Raw genomic sequence first — 17220 nt, 5'->3', positions numbered from 1 at the left:
TACAATAACACACACAACACAATGTGAGACTTACTAATTCTCTTTGCTCTTCTCTTAGCTGAAGAAGACACCATGCCACACATGACCACAGTGTGATGAGCTCAAAACATAGTAGAGCTTATGAGCTACTACATGTGTAAAACTCTGTGCAGCACTCATCAATAGAGCCAATTAGCAATGTGAAATCTTTTACATGAAGTAACTTACATGTACAAACTGCATGCACTGGAACTCTTTCAACACCACTGTTTCCTTTGTCAGTGATACAACCACACATGACATCAGCTTTCATACTTGAAGACACTGAATTTCCTCCTGAGAATTTCACAAGGGTTCTAAGTTCACCAAAAACTCTGTGATTTGTTGTTGGGACATAGGATACATCAGCCTGAATGGTGCATGGCTCTGGTGCTTGGTCAATGATAGACCTCTCATTGGTACACCCTGGATATGTTTGTCTTTTTGTTAATGAGGTGCTTTCATTTAATTCATGTGGTAGATTTTGTGACGATTGGATAGATTCCACTATTATAACATCACCACCATCACCATCATTGCTGTCATCATCAATGGTAATTTCCTCAGGTCCACAATCAATTTCTATTGGTATCAACTCCTGAAATAACAAAGATGAATTGTTTGAACAATAAGAAATTAACAAAATTATAAAAAATGAAAAGTCAGTTCCCACTGAGGAAAGATAAGTTGGCCTGTTGCACTTAACATCTCTACTGCCAAACAAAAAACAGTATGAAAATTCTAAAGCACAATATAACATACATTCAGAAATATTATTTATCAGCTAGCAACTGGAATCAAACTGAAAGCAAAAGTTCATGACATCACTATATGTACAACGTGATAACTCAAAATTTCAAAGTAACATTTACTAACTAAGAACATAAAACTGTTACGTACCATTTAAACTAAACACTGATGTCAGAAACATTTGAGGTAAAAGCAATAACAATAATCTACTGTCGCCATAGGCATAGTATTGCTCAACATTGTCCAGCCCATGATACAGTGTGGAGCAACCTGAAGAATACACAGAAATTAAAAATAGGCAATTTGTTACAGACTGCGTGGTAGAGGGGAGAGGGGGGAACAGGGAGGACATGGTGGAAACTAGAAGAATAGCGACAACAAAAGTGCATGGGCAGAGCGATGATGAGGATTTGGTGCATATAAAGACATATGCAATGTCTGCAGAGGTAGGACACTGAGAGGTGGGGAGGGGCAGAGGGCTGAGGGGCAGAGGGCTGAGAGGCAGAGGGCTGAGAGGCAGAGGGCTGAGAGGCAGAGGGCTGAGGGGCAGAGGGTGAGGCCAGAGGGGGGGAGGCCAGAGGGGAGGAGGCCAGAGCGGGGGAGGCCAGAGCGGGGGAGGCCAGAGCGGGGGAGGCCAGGGGGGAGGGCAGAGGGGCAGAGGGGCAGAGGGGCAGAGGGGCAGAGATACAGCAAGGCAGTAGGGGGCAGAGGGGCAGAGATACAGCAAGGCAGTAGGGGGCGGGGCCGCGAGGGGCGGGGCCGTGGTTTGAGGGGGCCGTGGGGTCGGGGCAACGGGGGGCAGCGCACAGAGGGGCGGCGCACAGAGGGGCGGCGCACAGAGGGGCGGCGCACAGAGGGGCGGCGCACAGAGGGGCGGCGCACAGAGGGGCGGCGCACAGAGGGGCGGCGCACAGAGGGGCGGCGCACAGAGTGCGGCGCACAGAGGGGCGGCGCACAGAGGGGCGGCGCACAGAGGGGCGGCGCACAGAGAGGCGGCGCACAGAGGGGCGGCGCAGTGGGGACGGGCACAGGGGGCGGGGACGTGTGGTGGCGGGGCCGTGGGGTGTCGGGGCAGTGGGGCGCGAGGCAGTGGGGGTCGGCGCAGTGGGGGTCGGCGCAGTGGGGGTCGGGGTAGTGGGGGTCGGGGCAGTGGGGGCAGAGCAGTGAGGCGGGGCGGTGGGGGCGAAGCGGGGGTGGGGCAGTGGGGGCGGGGCAGTGAGGGGGTGGGGGAGAGGAGGGAGCGGCAGAGGGGCCAGGATATGGGGAGGGGAGGGGAGAGGGACAGCGGGGCGGCGCGGCAGAGGGGCGGGGCGGCGCGGCGCGGCAGAGGGGCGGGGCGGCGCGGCGCGGCAGAGGGGCGGGGCGGCGCGGCGCGGCAGAGGGGCGGGGCGGCGCGGCGCGGCAGAGGGGCGGGGCGGCGCGGCGCGGCAGAGGGGCGGGGCGGCGCGGCGCGGCAGAGGGGCGGGGCGGCGCGGCGCGGCAGAGGGGCGGGGCGGCGCGGCGCGGCAGAGGGGCGGGGCGGCGCGGCGCGGCAGAGGGGCGGGGCGGCGCGGCGCGGCAGAGGGGCGGGGCGGCGCGGCGCGGCAGAGGGGCGGGGCGGCGCGGCGCGGCAGAGGGGCGGGGCGGCGCGGCGCGGCAGAGGGGCGGGGCGGCGCGGCGCGGCAGAGGGGCGGGGCGGCGCGGCGCGGCAGAGGGGGGGGGCGGCGCGGCGCGGCAGAGGGGCGGGGCGGCGCGGCGCGGCAGAGGGGCGGGGCGGCGCGGCGCGGCAGAGGGGCGGGGCGGCGCGGCGCGGCAGAGGGGCGGGGCGGCGCGGCGCGGCAGAGGGGCGGGGCGGCGCGGCGCGGCAGAGGGGCGGGGCGGCGCGGCGCGGCAGAGGGGCGGGGCGGCGCGGCGCGGCAGAGGGGCGGGGCGGCGCGGCGCGGCAGAGGGGCGGGGCGGCGCGGCGCGGCAGAGGGGCGGGGCGGGGCGGCGCGGCAGAGGGGCGGGGCGGCGCGGCGCGGCAGAGGGGCGGGGCGGCGCGGCGCGGCAGAGGGGCGGGGCGGCGCGGCGCGGCAGAGGGGCGGGGCGGCGCGGCGCGGCAGAGGGGCGGGGCGGCGCGGCGCGGCAGAGGGGCGGGGCGGCGCGGCGCGGCAGAGGGGCGGGGCGGCGCGGCGCGGCAGAGGGGCGGGGCGGCGCGGCGCGGCAGAGGGGCGGGGCGGCGCGGCGCGGCAGAGGGGCGGCGCGGCGCGGCGCGGCAGAGGGGCGGCGCGGCGCGGCGCGGCAGAGGGGCGGCGCGGCGCGGCGCGGCAGAGGGGCGGCGCGGCGCGGCGCGGCAGAGGGGCGGCGCGGCGCGGCGCGGCAGAGGGGCGGCGCGGCGCGGCAGAGGGGCGGCGCGGCGCGGCAGAGGGGCGGCGCGGCGCGGCAGAGGGGCGGCGCGGCGCGGCAGAGGGGCGGCGCGGCGCGGCAGAGGGGCGGCGCGGCGCGGCAGAGGGGCGGCGCGGCGCGGCAGAGGGGCGGCGCGGCGCGGCAGAGGGGCGGGGCGGCGCGGCAGAGGGGCGGGGCGGCGCGGCAGAGGGGCGGGGCGGCGCGGCAGAGGGGCGGGGCGGCGCGGCAGAGGGGCGGGGCGGCGCGGCAGAGGGGCGGGGCGGCGCGGCAGAGGGGCGGGGCGGCGCGGCAGAGGGGCGGGGCGGCGCGGCAGAGGGGCGGGGCGGCGCGGCAGAGGGGCGGGGCGGCGCGGCAGAGGGGCGGGGCGGCGCGGCAGAGGGGCGGGGCGGTGCGGCAAAGGGGCGGGGCGGCGCGGCAGAGGGGCGGGGCGGCGCGGCAGAGGGGCGGGGCGGCGCGGCAAAGGGGCGGGGCGGCGCGGCAAAGGGGCGGGGCGGCGCGGCAAAGGGGCGGGGCGGCGCGGCAAAGGGGCGGGGCGGCGCGGCAAAGGGGCGGGGCGGAAGATGTGGGCGCAGCACATAGTAGAGGGGGGATGAGGTGAGGAGTGGCGTGTAGTAGAGGGGGGATGAGGTGAGGAGCGGCGTGTAGTAGAGGGGGGATGAGGTGAGGAGTGGCGTGTAGTAGAGGGGGGATGAGGTGAGGAGTGGCGTGTAGTAGAGGCGGGATGAGGTGAGGAGTGGCACGTAGTAGAGGGGGGATGAGGTGAAGTGTGGCGCGTAGTAGAGGGGTTGAGGTGGGGAGGACCGCGTAGCAGAGGGGGAGAGGTGGGAAGTGGCGTGTAGTTGAGAGGGAGGGGTGGGGAGGGGCACGTAGTAGCGGGAGAGAGATGGGAAGGGGCACGTAGTAGCAGGAGAGAGATGGGAGGGGCACGTAGTAGCGGGAGAGAGATGGGAAGGGGCACGTAGTAGCAGGAGAGAGATGGGAGGGGCACGTAGTAGCGGGAGAGAGATGGGAGGGGCACGTAGTAGCGGGAGAGAGATGGGAAGGGGCACGTAGTAGCAGGAGAGAGATGGGAAGGGGCACGTAGTAGAGGGAGAGAGGTGGGAAGGGTACGTAGTAGACGGAGAGAGGTGGGAAGGGGCACGTAGTAGAGGGAGAGAGGTGGGAAGGGGCACGTAGTAGAGGGAGAGAGGTGGGAAGGGGCACGTAGTAGAGCGAGAGAGGTGGGAAGGAGCACGTAGTAGAGCGAGAGAGGTGGGAAGGAGCACGTAGTAGAGCGAGAGAGGTGGGAAGGAGCACGTAGTAGAGGGAGAGAGGTGAGGGGGGGGTGTGTAGTAGAGGTGGCGAGTGGTGCATAGAGGGGGTGAGGTGGGTAGGGGAGCATACAGGAGTGATGGGGAGGGGCGCATTGAGGAGGAGAGGTGGGGAGGTACATGTAGAAGGGGAGAGGCGGGGAATGGGTAAGGGGGTTGTGGGGAGGGAGGGCAAAGGAATGATGTGAAGGGAGGGAGAGGTAAAGGAGTGTATGGAGAGGCAGATGTGTATGGGGATGGGTACAGGTATATGCAAAGCAGTGAAGGTGTATGAGGACGAGCTGAGTTGTATTTAGAGGAGTAGAGCTGTAAGGCGAGGGATAAAGTTGTATGGAGAGGGGTAGAAATGGAGAAGTGTGTCGGGAGGTGGTAAGTGCATGGTTAGGTAGAGAGGTGAGGAACTGTATGAAGAGCTGCTGGGGGAAGGAGGGATTGGAATATATGGAGGCGTACAGACATGGGCATGTGCATAGAGGACAGAGGCGTGTGGTGTGTGCAGACATCAGACACAACAAAGGTGGAGAGGGTCAGGTGTGGGAAGAGGCAGACGTGGGAATGGGAAGAGACGTGGAGGTGCAGAAGCAGAAACGGGGAAAGATATGCAGTGAACGGGTGAGGCACTTAAGAGTTGGGGTGAGGCACGCAGGGGAGGGGGAAGCACGCAGGGAAGGGGGAGGCACGCAGGGGAGGGGGAGGCACGCAGGGGAGGGGGAGGCACGCAGGGGAGGGTGAGGCACACAGGGGAGGAGGAGGCACGCAGGGGAGGGGGAGGCACGAAGGGGAGGGGGAAGCACGCAGGGGAGGGGGAAGCACGCATGGGAGGGGGAGGCACGCAGGGGAGAGGGAGGCACGCAGGGGAGGGGGAGGCACGCAGGGGAGGGGGAGGCACGCAGGGGAGGGGGAGGCACGCAGGTGAGGGGGAGGCACGCAGGTCAGGGGGAGGCACGCAGGTGAGGGGGAGGCACGCAGGTGAGGGGGAGGCACGCAGGGGACGGGGAGGCACGCAGGGGACGGGGAGGCACGCAGGGGAGGGGGAGGCACGCAGGGGAGGGGGAGGCACGCAGGGGAGGGGGAGGCACGCAGGGGAGGGGGAGGCACGCAGGGGAGGGGGAGGCACGCAGGGGAGGGGGAGGCACGCAGGGGAGGGGGAGGCACGCAGGGGAGGGGGAGGCACGCAGGGGAGGGGGAGGCATGCAGGGGAGGGTTGGCACGCAGGGGAGGGGAGCCATGCAGGGGAGGGGTGGCACGCAGAGGAGTGGAGGCACGCAGGGGAGGGATGCAAAGAGGGATCATGGGGCACTCGCAGATTACAGGAGACAGCAGAGGGACGTGTGCATCAATGTATGGTGGGAGGTCAGGGTGTCTCGACAAATGACTCTGTGGAGAGGGAACATGCAAGAAGGGAGGGGGCACTAGAAGGATGTGGGCAGGAAGCGTGTGCAACGTGGTGGAAGAGGGTGTGAAGGGGGGCAAGAAAGGCATGCTGGGAGGGGGCTTGTGGAGAGGGAAGTATGGCAGGGGCAGAAGGGCGGGCCGCTGGTGGGGGGCAGGCTGTGCATTGAGGTGTGTGGTGGAGATGAGTGAAGATGGCAAAAGATGGAGTGTGAATCGAGAGGGCAAAAGATGGAGGTGATTCGAGGGGGTTGGACAAAGGTGTTAGTTAAGAGGGTAATGACGGAGAGGCGAGTAGAGAGGGGGACAGACGGACAGGCGAGCGAGTCGAGAGGCGGGCAGACGGGCAGGCGAGCGAGTCGAGAGGCGGGCAGACGGGCAGGCGAGCGATTCGAGAGGCGGGCAGACGGACAGGCGAGTCGAGAGGCAGGCAGACGGACAGGCGAGTCGAGAGGCGGACAGACGGACAGGCGAGTCGAGAGGCGGACAGACGGACAGGCGAGTCGAGAGGCGGACAGACGGACAGGCGAGTCGAGAGGCCGACAGACGGACAGGCGAGTCGAGAGGCCGACAGACGGACAGGCGAGTCGAGAGGCGGACAGACGGACAGGCGAGTCGAGAGGCGGACAGACGGACAGGCGAGTCGAGAGGCGGGCAGACGGACAGGCGAGTCGAGAGGCGGGCAGACGGACAGGCGAGTCGAGAGGCGGGCAGACGGACAGGCGAGTCGAGAGGCGGGCAGACGGACAGGCGAGTCGAGAGGCGGGCAGACGGACAGGCGAGTCGAGAGGCGGGCAGACGGACAGGCGAGTCGAGAGGCGGGCAGACGGACAGGCGAGTCGAGAGGCGGGCAGACGGACAGGCGAGTCGAGAGGCGGACAGACGGACAGGCGAGTCGAGAGGCGGGCAGACGGACAGGCGAGTCGAGAGGCGGGCAGACGGACAGGCGTGTCGAGAGGCGGGCAGACGGACAGGCGAGTCGAGAGGCGGGCAGACGGACAGGCGAGTCGAGAGGCGGGCAGACGGACAGGCGAGTCGAGAGGCGGGCAGACGGACAGGCGAGTCGAGAGGCGGGCAGACGGACAGGCGAGTCGAGAGGCGGGCAGACGGACAGGCGAGTCGAGAGGCGGACAGACGGACAGGCGAGTCGAGAGGCGGACAGACGGACAGGCGAGTCGAGAGGCGGACAGACGGACAGGCGAGTCGAGAGGCGGACAGACGGACAGGCGAGTCGAGAGGCGGACAGACGGACAGGCGAGTCGAGAGGCGGACAGACGGACAGGCGAGTCGAGAGGCGGACAGACGGACAGGCGAGTCGAGAGGCGGACAGACGGACAGGCGAGTCGAGAGGCGGACAGACGGACAGGCGAGTCGAGAGGCGGACAGACGGACAGGCGAGTCGAGAGGCGGACAGACGGACAGGCGAGTCGAGAGGCGGACAGACGGACAGGCGAGTCGAGAGGCGGACAGACGGACAGGCGAGTCGAGAGGCGGACAGACGGACAGGCGAGTCGAGAGGCGGACAGACGGACAGGCGAGTCGAGAGGCGGACAGACGGACAGGCGAGTCGAGAGGCGGACAGACGGACAGGCGAGTCGAGAGGCGGACAGACGGACAGGCGAGTCGAGAGGCGGACAGACGGACAGGCGAGTCGAGAGGCGGACAGACGGACAGGCGAGTCGAGAGGCGGACAGACGGACAGGCGAGTCGAGAGGCTGACAGACGGACAGGCGAGTCGAGAGGCTGACAGACGGACAGGCGAGTCGAGAGGCTGACAGACGGACAGGCGAGTCGAGAGGCGGGCAGACGGACAGGCGAGTCGAGAGGCGGGCAGACGGACAGGCGAGTCGAGAGGCGGACAGACGGACAGGCGAGTCGAGAGGCGGACAGACGGACAGGCGAGTCGAGAGGCAGACAGACGGACAGGCGAGTCGAGAGGCGGACAGACGGACAGGCGAGTCGAGAGGCGGACAGACGGACAGGCGAGTCGAGAGGCGGACAGACGGACAGGCGAGTCGAGAGGCGGACAGACGGACAGGCGAGTCGAGAGGCGGACAGACGGACAGGCGAGTCGAGAGGCGGACAGACGGACAGGCGAGTCGAGAGGCGGACAGACGGACAGGCGAGTCGAGAGGCGGACAGACGGACAGGCGAGTCGAGAGGCGGACAGACGGACAGGCGAGTCGAGAGGCGGACAGACGGACAGGCGAGTCGAGAGGCGGACAGACGGACAGGCGAGTCGAGAGGCGGACAGACGGACAGGCGAGTCGAGAGGCGGACAGACGGACAGGCGAGTCGAGAGGCGGACAGACGGACAGGCGAGTCGAGAGGCGGACAGACGGACAGGCGAGTCGAGAGGCGGACAGACGGACAGGCGAGTCGAGAGGCGGACAGACGGACAGGCGAGTCGAGAGGCGGACAGACGGACAGGCGAGTCGAGAGGCGGACAGACGGACAGGCGAGTCGAGAGGCAGACAGACGGACAGGCGAGTCGAGAGGCCGACAGACGGACAGGCGAGTCGAGAGGCAGGCAGACGGACAGGCGAGTCGAGAGGCAGGCAGAGGGACAGGCGAGTCGAGAGGCAGGCAGAGGGACAGGCGAGTCGAGAGGCAGGCAGACGGACAGGCGGGTCGAGAGGCAGGCAGACGGACAGGCGAGTCGAGAGGCAGGCAGACGGACAGGCGAGTCGAGAGGCAGGCAGACGGACAGGCGAGTCGAGAGGCAGGCAGACGGACAGGCGAGTCGAGAGGCGGACAGACGGACAGGCGAGTCGAGAGGCGGACAGACGGACAGGCGAGTCGAGAGGCAGACAGACGGACAGGCGAGTCGAGAGGCAGACAGACGGACAGGCGAGTCGAGAGGCAGACAGGCGGACAGGCGAGTCGAGAGGCAGACAGGCGGACAGGCGAGTCGAGAGGCGGACAGGCGGACAGGCGAGTCGAGAGGCGGACAGGCGGACAGGCGAGTCGAGAGGCGGACAGACGGACAGGCGAGTCGAGAGGCGGACAGACGGACAGGCGAGTCGAGAGGCGGACAGACGGACAGGCGAGTCGAGAGGCGGACAGACGGACAGGCGAGTCGAGAGGCGGACAGACGGACAGGCGAGTCGAGAGGCGGACAGACGGACAGGCGAGTCGAGAGGCGGACAGACGGACAGGCGAGTCGAGAGGCGGACAGACGGACAGGCGAGTCGAGAGGCGGACAGACGGACAGGCGAGTCGAGAGGCGGACAGGCGGACAGGCGAGTCGAGAGGCAGACAGGCGGACAGGCGAGTCGAGAGGCGGACAGGCGGACAGGCGAGTCGAGAGGCGGACAGACGGACAGGCGAGTCGAGAGGCGGACAGACGGACAGGCGAGTCGAGAGGCGGACAGACGGACAGGCGAGTCGAGAGGCGGACAGACGGACAGGCGAGTCGAGAGGCGGACAGACGGACAGGCGAGTCGAGAGGCGGACAGACGGACAGGCGAGTCGAGAGGCGGACAGACGGACAGGCGAGTCGAGAGGCGGACAGACGGACAGGCGAGTCGAGAGGCGGACAGACGGACAGGCGAGTCGAGAGGCGGACAGACGGACAGGCGAGTCGAGAGGCGGACAGACGGACAGGCGAGTCGAGAGGCGGACAGACGGACAGGCGAGTCGAGAGGCAGACAGACGGACAGGCGAGTCGAGAGGCAGACAGACGGACAGGCGAGTCGGGAGGCGGACAGACGGACAGGCGAGTCGGGAGGCGGACAGACGGACAGGCGAGTCGGGAGGCGGACAGACGGACAGGCGAGTCGGGAGGCGGACAGACGGACAGGCGAGTCGGGAGGCGGACAGACGGACAGGCGAGTCGAGAGGCGGACAGACGGACAGGCGAGTCGAGAGGCGGACAGACGGACAGGCGAGTCGAGAGGCGGACAGACGGACAGGCGAGTCGAGAGGCGGACAGACGGACAGGCGAGTCGAGAGGCGGACAGACGGACAGGCGAGTCGAGAGGCGGACAGACGGACAGGCGAGTCGAGAGGCGGGCAGACGGACAGGCGAGTCGAGAGGCAGGCAGACGGACAGGCGAGTCGAGAGGCAGGCAGACGGACAGGCGAGTCGAGAGGCAGGCAGACGGACAGGCGAGTCGAGAGGCAGGCAGACGGACAGGCGAGTCGAGAGGCAGGCAGACGGACAGGCGAGTCGAGAGGCAGGCAGACGGACAGGCGAGTCGAGAGGCAGGCAGACGGACAGGCGAGTCGAGAGGCAGGCAGACGGACAGGCGAGTCGAGAGGCAGGCAGACGGACAGGCGAGTCGAGAGGCAGGCAGACGGACAGGCGAGTCGAGAGGCAGGCAGACGGACAGGCGAGTCGAGAGGCAGGCAGACGGACAGGCGAGTCGAGAGGCAGGCAGACGGACAGGCGAGTCGAGAGGCAGGCAGACGGACAGGCGAGTCGAGAGGCAGACAGACGGACAGGCGAGTCGAGAGGCAGACAGACGGACAGGCGAGTCGAGAGGCAGACAGACGGACAGGCGAGTCGAGAGGCCGACAGACGGACAGGCGAGTCGAGAGGCCGACAGACGGACAGGCGATTCGAGAGGCCGACAGACGGACAGGCGAGTCGAGAGGCAGGCAGACGGACAGGCGAGTCGAGAGGCGGACAGACGGACAGGCGAGTCGAGAGGCGGACAGACGGACAGGCGAGTCGAGAGGCGGACAGACGGACAGGCGAGTCGAGAGGCAGACAGACGGACAGGCGAGTCGAGAGGCAGACAGACGGACAGGCGAGTCGAGAGGCAGACAGACGGACAGGCGAGTCGAGAGGCAGACAGACGGACAGGCGAGTCGAGAGGCAGACAGACGGACAGGCGAGTCGAGAGGCAGACAGACGGACAGGCGAGTCGAGAGGCAGACAGACGGACAGGCGAGTCGAGAGGCGGACAGACGGACAGGCGAGTCGAGAGGCAGACAGACGGACAGGCGAGTCGAGAGGCAGACAGACGGACAGGCGAGTCGAGAGGCAGACAGACGGACAGGCGAGTCGAGAGGCAGACAGACGGACAGGCGAGTCGAGAGGCAGACAGACGGACAGGCGAGTCGAGAGGCAGACAGACGGACAGGCGAGTCGAGAGGCAGACAGACGGACAGGCGAGTCGAGAGGCAGACAGACGGTCAGGCGAGTCGAGAGGCAGACAGACGGACAGGCGAGTCGAGAGGCGGACAGACGGACAGGCGAGTCGAGAGGCGGACAGACGGACAGGCGAGTCGAGAGGCAGACAGACGGACAGGCGAGTCGAGAGGCAGACAGACGGACAGGCGAGTCGAGAGGCAGGCAGACGGACAGGCGAGTCGAGAGGCCGACAGACGGACAGGCGAGTCGAGAGGCAGGCAGACGGACAGGCGAGTCGAGAGGCCGACAGACGGACAGGCGAGTCGAGAGGCCGGCAGACGGACAGGCGAGTCGAGAGGCAGACAGACGGACAGGCGAGTCGAGAGGCAGACAGACGGACAGGCGAGTCGAGAGGCAGACAGACGGACAGGCGAGTCGAGAGGCAGACAGACGGACAGGCGAGTCGAGAGGCAGACAGACGGACAGGCGAGTCGAGAGGCAGACAGACGGACAGGCGAGTCGAGAGGCGGACAGACGGACAGGCGAGTCGAGAGGCAGACAGACGGACAGGCGAGTCGAGAGGCAGACAGACGGACAGGCGAGTCGAGAGGCAGACAGACGGACAGGCGAGTCGAGAGGCAGACAGACGGACAGGCGAGTCGAGAGGCAGACAGACGGACAGGCGAGTCGAGAGGCAGACAGACGGACAGGCGAGTCGAGAGGCAGGCAGACGGACAGGCGAGTCGAGAGGCAGGCAGACGGACAGGCGAGTCGAGAGGCAGGCAGACGGACAGGCGAGTCGAGATGCGGACAGACGGACAGGCGAGTCGAGAGGCGGACAGACGGACAGGCGAGTCGAGAGGCGGACAGACGGACAGGCGAGTCGAGAGGCAGACAGACGGACAGGCGAGTCGAGAGGCAGACAGACGGACAGGCGAGTCGAGAGGCAGACAGACGGACAGGCGAGTCGAGAGGCAGACAGACGGACAGGCGAGTCGAGAGGCAGGCAGACGGACAGGCGAGTCGAGAGGCAGGCAGACGGACAGGCGAGTCGAGAGGCAGGCAGACGGACAGGCGAGTCGAGAGGCAGGCAGACGGACAGGCGAGTCGAGAGGCAGACAGACGGACAGGCGAGTCGAGAGGCAGGCAGACGGACAGGCGAGTCGAGAGGCAGGCAGACGGACAGGCGAGTCGAGAGGCAGGCAGACGGACAGGCGAGTCGAGAGGCAGGCAGACGGACAGGCGAGTCGAGAGGCAGGCAGACGGACAGGCGAGTCGAGAGGCAGGCAGACGGACAGGCGAGTCGAGAGGCAGACAGACGGACAGGCGAGTCGAGAGGCAGACAGACGGACAGGCGAGTCGAGAGGCAGACAGACGGACAGGCGAGTCGAGAGGCAGACAGACGGACAGGCGAGTCGAGAGGCAGACAGACGGACAGGCGAGTCGAGAGGCAGACAGACGGACAGGCGAGTCGAGAGGCAGACAGACGGACAGGCGAGTCGAGAGGCGGACAGACGGACAGGCGAGTCGAGAGGCGGACAGACGGACAGGCGAGTCGAGAGGCGGACAGACGGACAGGCGAGTCGAGAGGCGGACAGACGGACAGGCGAGTCGAGAGGCGGACAGACGGACAGGCGAGTCGAGAGGCGGACAGACGGACAGGCGAGTCGAGAGGCGGACAGACGGACAGGCGAGTCGAGAGGCCGACAGACGGACAGGCGAGTCGAGAGGCAGACAGACGGACAGGCGAGTCGAGAGGCAGACAGACGGACAGGCGAGTCGAGAGGCAGACAGACGGACAGGCGAGTCGAGAGGCAGACAGACGGACAGGCGAGTCGAGAGGCAGACAGACGGACAGGCGAGTCGAGAGGCAGACAGACGGACAGGCGAGTCGAGAGGCAGACAGACGGACAGGCGAGTCGAGAGGCAGACAGACGGACAGGCGAGTCGAGAGGCAGACAGACGGACAGGCGAGTCGAGAGGCAGACAGACGGACAGGCGAGTCGAGAGGCAGACAGACGGACAGGCGAGTCGAGAGGCAGACAGACGGACAGGCGAGTCGAGAGGCAGACAGACGGACAGGCGAGTCGAGAGGCAGACAGACGGACAGGCGAGTCGAGAGGCAGACAGAGGGACAGGCGAGTCGAGAGGCAGACAGACGGACAGGCGAGTCGAGAGGCAGGCAGACGGACAGGCGAGTCGAGAGGCAGGCAGACGGACAGGCGAGTCGAGAGGCGGACAGACGGACAGGTGAGTCGAGAGGCGGGCAGACGGACAGGCGAGTCGAGAGGGGCAAAGACTGGGAGGTGAGTTGAGTGGTGAAGAAATGGTGTACACCACGGAATTGTGTGTGAATGGACCTCAAGTATAGGTGGTAAAGGCAAGGACTCCAGTTCAGAAAGAAGGGAAGCCCTTACCTGGGCTGTCGATGTGGGAGATGAACCACCTTGGGTGGAAAAGGAGACAGTAATTCTGATGTGTAGGAGAATGTAACTGGCCAGCAGTTGTGCACCCTAACCTGGAATTGAGGGACTCCAGCCTCCACCAGGACACTGGTCACTGGACTCTCACTAATGGCTCCTGTCACTAGGTGAACACCAAAATGGTGTACACGGCAGAGTAAACACAATACTGAGGGTGCTGACAAACCATAAACCGGACTCCTGTTGTCAAGGCAGGATTGAATAAGAGCTCTGTAGAGCTGTAGCAGCGTAGAGCGATCTGCAACCCATTTGGTGTTGCTCAGGCAGCGAAGGGAATTGAGGTGCTGCCAGCACTTATGCTAAGGATGACGAAAATGAGGAAGTCAAGTCCATCGAGAGTCAAAAACCAGTCCTACGAATCGATACGTCTCCACTACAGTGAGTGGATCATGATTAAGGTAAAATTCTGGTTCCGGATGAACTGTATGATGCTGACAGAAGTGCATAACGCACGACTTCACAGCCGGTAACTGCAAGCCATGGGCTAGAGCCCATGACTGTGCCTTGCGGATGGCTCCCTATAGGTGCGGCTGTGCAACGCCATTACTGGAGGAGCAGTACGAAATGCAGAAATCGTCCACATACAGAGAAGATGAGACTGATGGCCATACAGCTGCTGCTAGACGGTTTATGGCCACTATAAATCGAGAGACACTCAATACAGAGCCCTATGGGACCCCATTATCCTGGATATGGGGGGGAACTATGGGAGGCACCAACTTGGGCATGGAAGGTACGAAGTTACAGGAAATTTTGGATAAAAATCGGAAGCGGGCCTCAGAGATCCCACATGTATAATGTGGCAAGGATATGATGTTGCAAGTTCATGTCATAAGCTTTTTGTAAATCAAAGAAGACAACAACCAGGTGTTGCCTTCTCGAATAAGCTGTTCAGATAGCAGACTTGAGGGACACAATATTATCAGTGGTAAACTGAACCTGGCGGAAGCCGCCCTGATATGGAGCCAGTAGGCCATGTGACTCCAGGAGCCAACTCAAATGCCAACACACCATACGTTCCAGCAGCTTACAAAGAACGTTGGTGAGGCTGATGGGTCGATAGCTATCTAAATCAAACGGGTTGGAGCACCGGAATGATGGTGCTCTCTCGCCATTGAGATGGAAAGACGCCATAGCATCAGATCTGGTTGAAGATGACGAGGAGACGTCGCTTTTAGTCAGATGAGAGATATTTAATCATCTGACTGTGGATCTGATCTGGACCATGAGCAGTGTCAGGGCAATGTGCAAGGGCAGTGAGGAGCTCCCACTCTGTAAATGGGGTGTTATAGGATTTACTGTGGCTTGTAGTGAACGAGGGGACTTTCCCTTCCAGCCGACGTCTGAGAGTGCGAAAGGCTGAAGGGTAGTTCTCTGATGCACAGGCTCGAGCATAGTGCTCAGTAAAGTGCTCAGCAATCGTGATTACGTCGATAGATAACATGCCATTTATGTAAACATTGGGAACACCTGTTGGGGTCTGGTAGCCGAAAACACGTTTGATCCTTGCCCAGCCTTTGGAAGGTGACGTATGGCACCCAGTGGTCGAGACGTATCTCTCCCAACACTCCTGCTTCTCTAGTTTGATACGTTGGCGAATGCAGGCACAGAGCAGTTTAAATACTATGAGGTGCTCTAGGGAAGTGTACCGCTAATGCCACTGTAGATCTCGCCGATGCTCCTTAATTGCTTCAGCGACTTGCGGCGACCACCAAGGGACTGTCTTTCGCCGGGGGCACACTAAAGAGCGAGGGATCGTGTTTTCTGCCACAGAAACGATTGTTGTAGTCACCTGCTCAACCATCAATTCCACAGCAGAGGTGAAAATTTCCATCTTGTTTAAAGCCTATCCGGGCTGGCGTCAGTGGGCCTGACACCGGGGCAGTGACAGGAAGATGGGGAAGTGGTCACTACCACACACGTCGTCATGTGCTCTCCACTTGATACATGGAAGAAGTGCTGGGCTGCATACTGATAAATCAATGGCCAAGTAATTACCATGAGCCACACTGAAATGTGTGGCGCTCTCAGTATTAAAGAGGCAGATGTCGCACAAAGTAAAGTTTCGACATCTCTGCCTCGGCCAGTAATCTCAGTGCCACCCCACAAGCGGTTATGGGCATTAAAATCTCCCAAAAAATAGGAAAGTTTAGGGAGTTGATCAATCAGTGCCGCTAATACATTCAAGGGTACTGCACCGTCTGGAGGAAGATATACATAGCAGACAGTTGTTTCCTGCATCATCCATATTCTGACAACCACAGCTTCCAGAGGGATTTGAAGGGGCACACGTTCATTACAGACTGAGTTTAGGACATAAATGCAAACTCCACCTGACACTCGATCATAGTCGCTACGGTTCCCGTAGTATTCCTTATAGCTAAGAAGGACAGGGGTCCGAATTGCCAGGAACCAGGTTTCCTGGAGGGCAATACAGAAAGCAGGTGTAAAGCTCAACAGTTGCCGTAGCTCAGCCAAGTGGTGGAAAAAAACGCCGTAATTCTACGGAAGGATGACGTCATCGTGAGACTGGGAAGGCATGAAACATTCAATAAGGCAGTTTACGCCTCAAGGTCACCTGCTGCCACTGACTTATTTCCCGAGCAGTCAATATCCGTTGTGTCTGAGGATCCGGCACAACCTAGGTCCTCAGCAGGCACCAGAATCTCCAAGAAGAAGACAAAAGAGAATGTACAGCACGACACCAGGACAAAGGGAAAAACCACATGAACGACAGAAGGACAAATAAAACACTACAACGGACAAAATAGGGCAGGAAAACCACAGAGAGATGCATGAAACAAGTTGATTAAAACAAGACAGCAGACGACTGTGGCTGGCTGATCACTACAATAAAAAAGATAAGCCATCCACACCGCGACACATTAACACCTCCAGCCTGAAAGCACTAGGGTGGAGGACATGGAGAAAGGACATGTGCTAAAACTTAGATAGACTCATAGAACCCACCCTAACATATACAACATAGAAACATAAAAACAAATCAACAGATGAGGTATTGTCTGCTAAAATCAATGATAACAAGTCTGACAACCGAAGATGATGTCACAGGGCAGCCAAAGTACGACAGTGCAAAACAATATGGGCCACCGTCAACCGGGCACCATACCTACACTCAGGTGGATCGTCACGACGCATGGGATAGCTGTGGGTCGCCCTAGTATGTCCAATGCGGAGCCTGCAGAGAACCGCAGAGTCCCTGCAAGATGCCCACATGGAGGACTTCCACACATTCATAGTCCCCTTAATGGCACACAGTTTGTTGTGAGACTATGACATTCCGTCCCCCAAATCAGAAAAACCTTGCAGCGTGAAAATGAGTGCAGTTCAGTTACTGGAATACCAATCTCCATAAGCAGTTTCCGTGTAGCCTGTTTGGCCAACCTATCAGCAAGTTCATTTCCTGAAATCCCGACGTGACCTGGGGTCCAGACAAACACCACTGAACGACTAGACCATTCTAGAGCGCAGATGGACTTCTGGATAGTCGCTACCAAAGGATGGCTAGGGTAGCACTGGTCAATAGCTTCCAGCCTTCTCCATGAGTCAGTGCAGAGAAGAAATGACTCGCCAGGGCATGATTGGATATGCTCAAGAGCATGAGATATGGGCGCCAGTTCTGCAGTGAAAGCACTGCAGCCATCTGGCAATGAGTGCTGTTCTATATTTCCTCCATGAATACATGCGAAGCCAACATGACCTTCAGCCAGCGAGCTGTCATTGTAAACCACTTCATGGCCCCGGTACATGTCTAGAATCGAGAGGAAGTGACAGCAGAGAGCTGCAGTTTAACTGAGTCCTT

The 17220-nt window shown here is 62.8% G+C and overlaps 1 protein-coding gene across 2 annotated transcripts in view; it reads right to left on the bottom strand.

Annotated features, from left to right (window-relative positions):
- LOC126427372 (histone-lysine N-methyltransferase eggless-like) overlaps positions 1–17220 on the bottom strand; it is a 377652-nt gene that overhangs the window by 287164 nt on the left and 73268 nt on the right. For both annotated transcript variants that reach the window (XM_050089720.1, XM_050089721.1), the window contains exon 5: positions 208–616. In XM_050089720.1, coding sequence (XP_049945677.1) covers positions 208–616 — 409 coding nt within the window. The remainder of the gene's footprint in view (positions 1–207; positions 617–17220) is intronic.

The sequence above is a fragment of the Schistocerca serialis genome, chromosome 11 (genome assembly GCF_023864345.2).
Source record: "Schistocerca serialis cubense isolate TAMUIC-IGC-003099 chromosome 11, iqSchSeri2.2, whole genome shotgun sequence".
In the NCBI taxonomy this organism is placed as follows: Eukaryota; Metazoa; Arthropoda; class Insecta; order Orthoptera; family Acrididae; genus Schistocerca; species Schistocerca serialis.
This window is presented reverse-complemented; position numbering and strand designations above follow the sequence as displayed.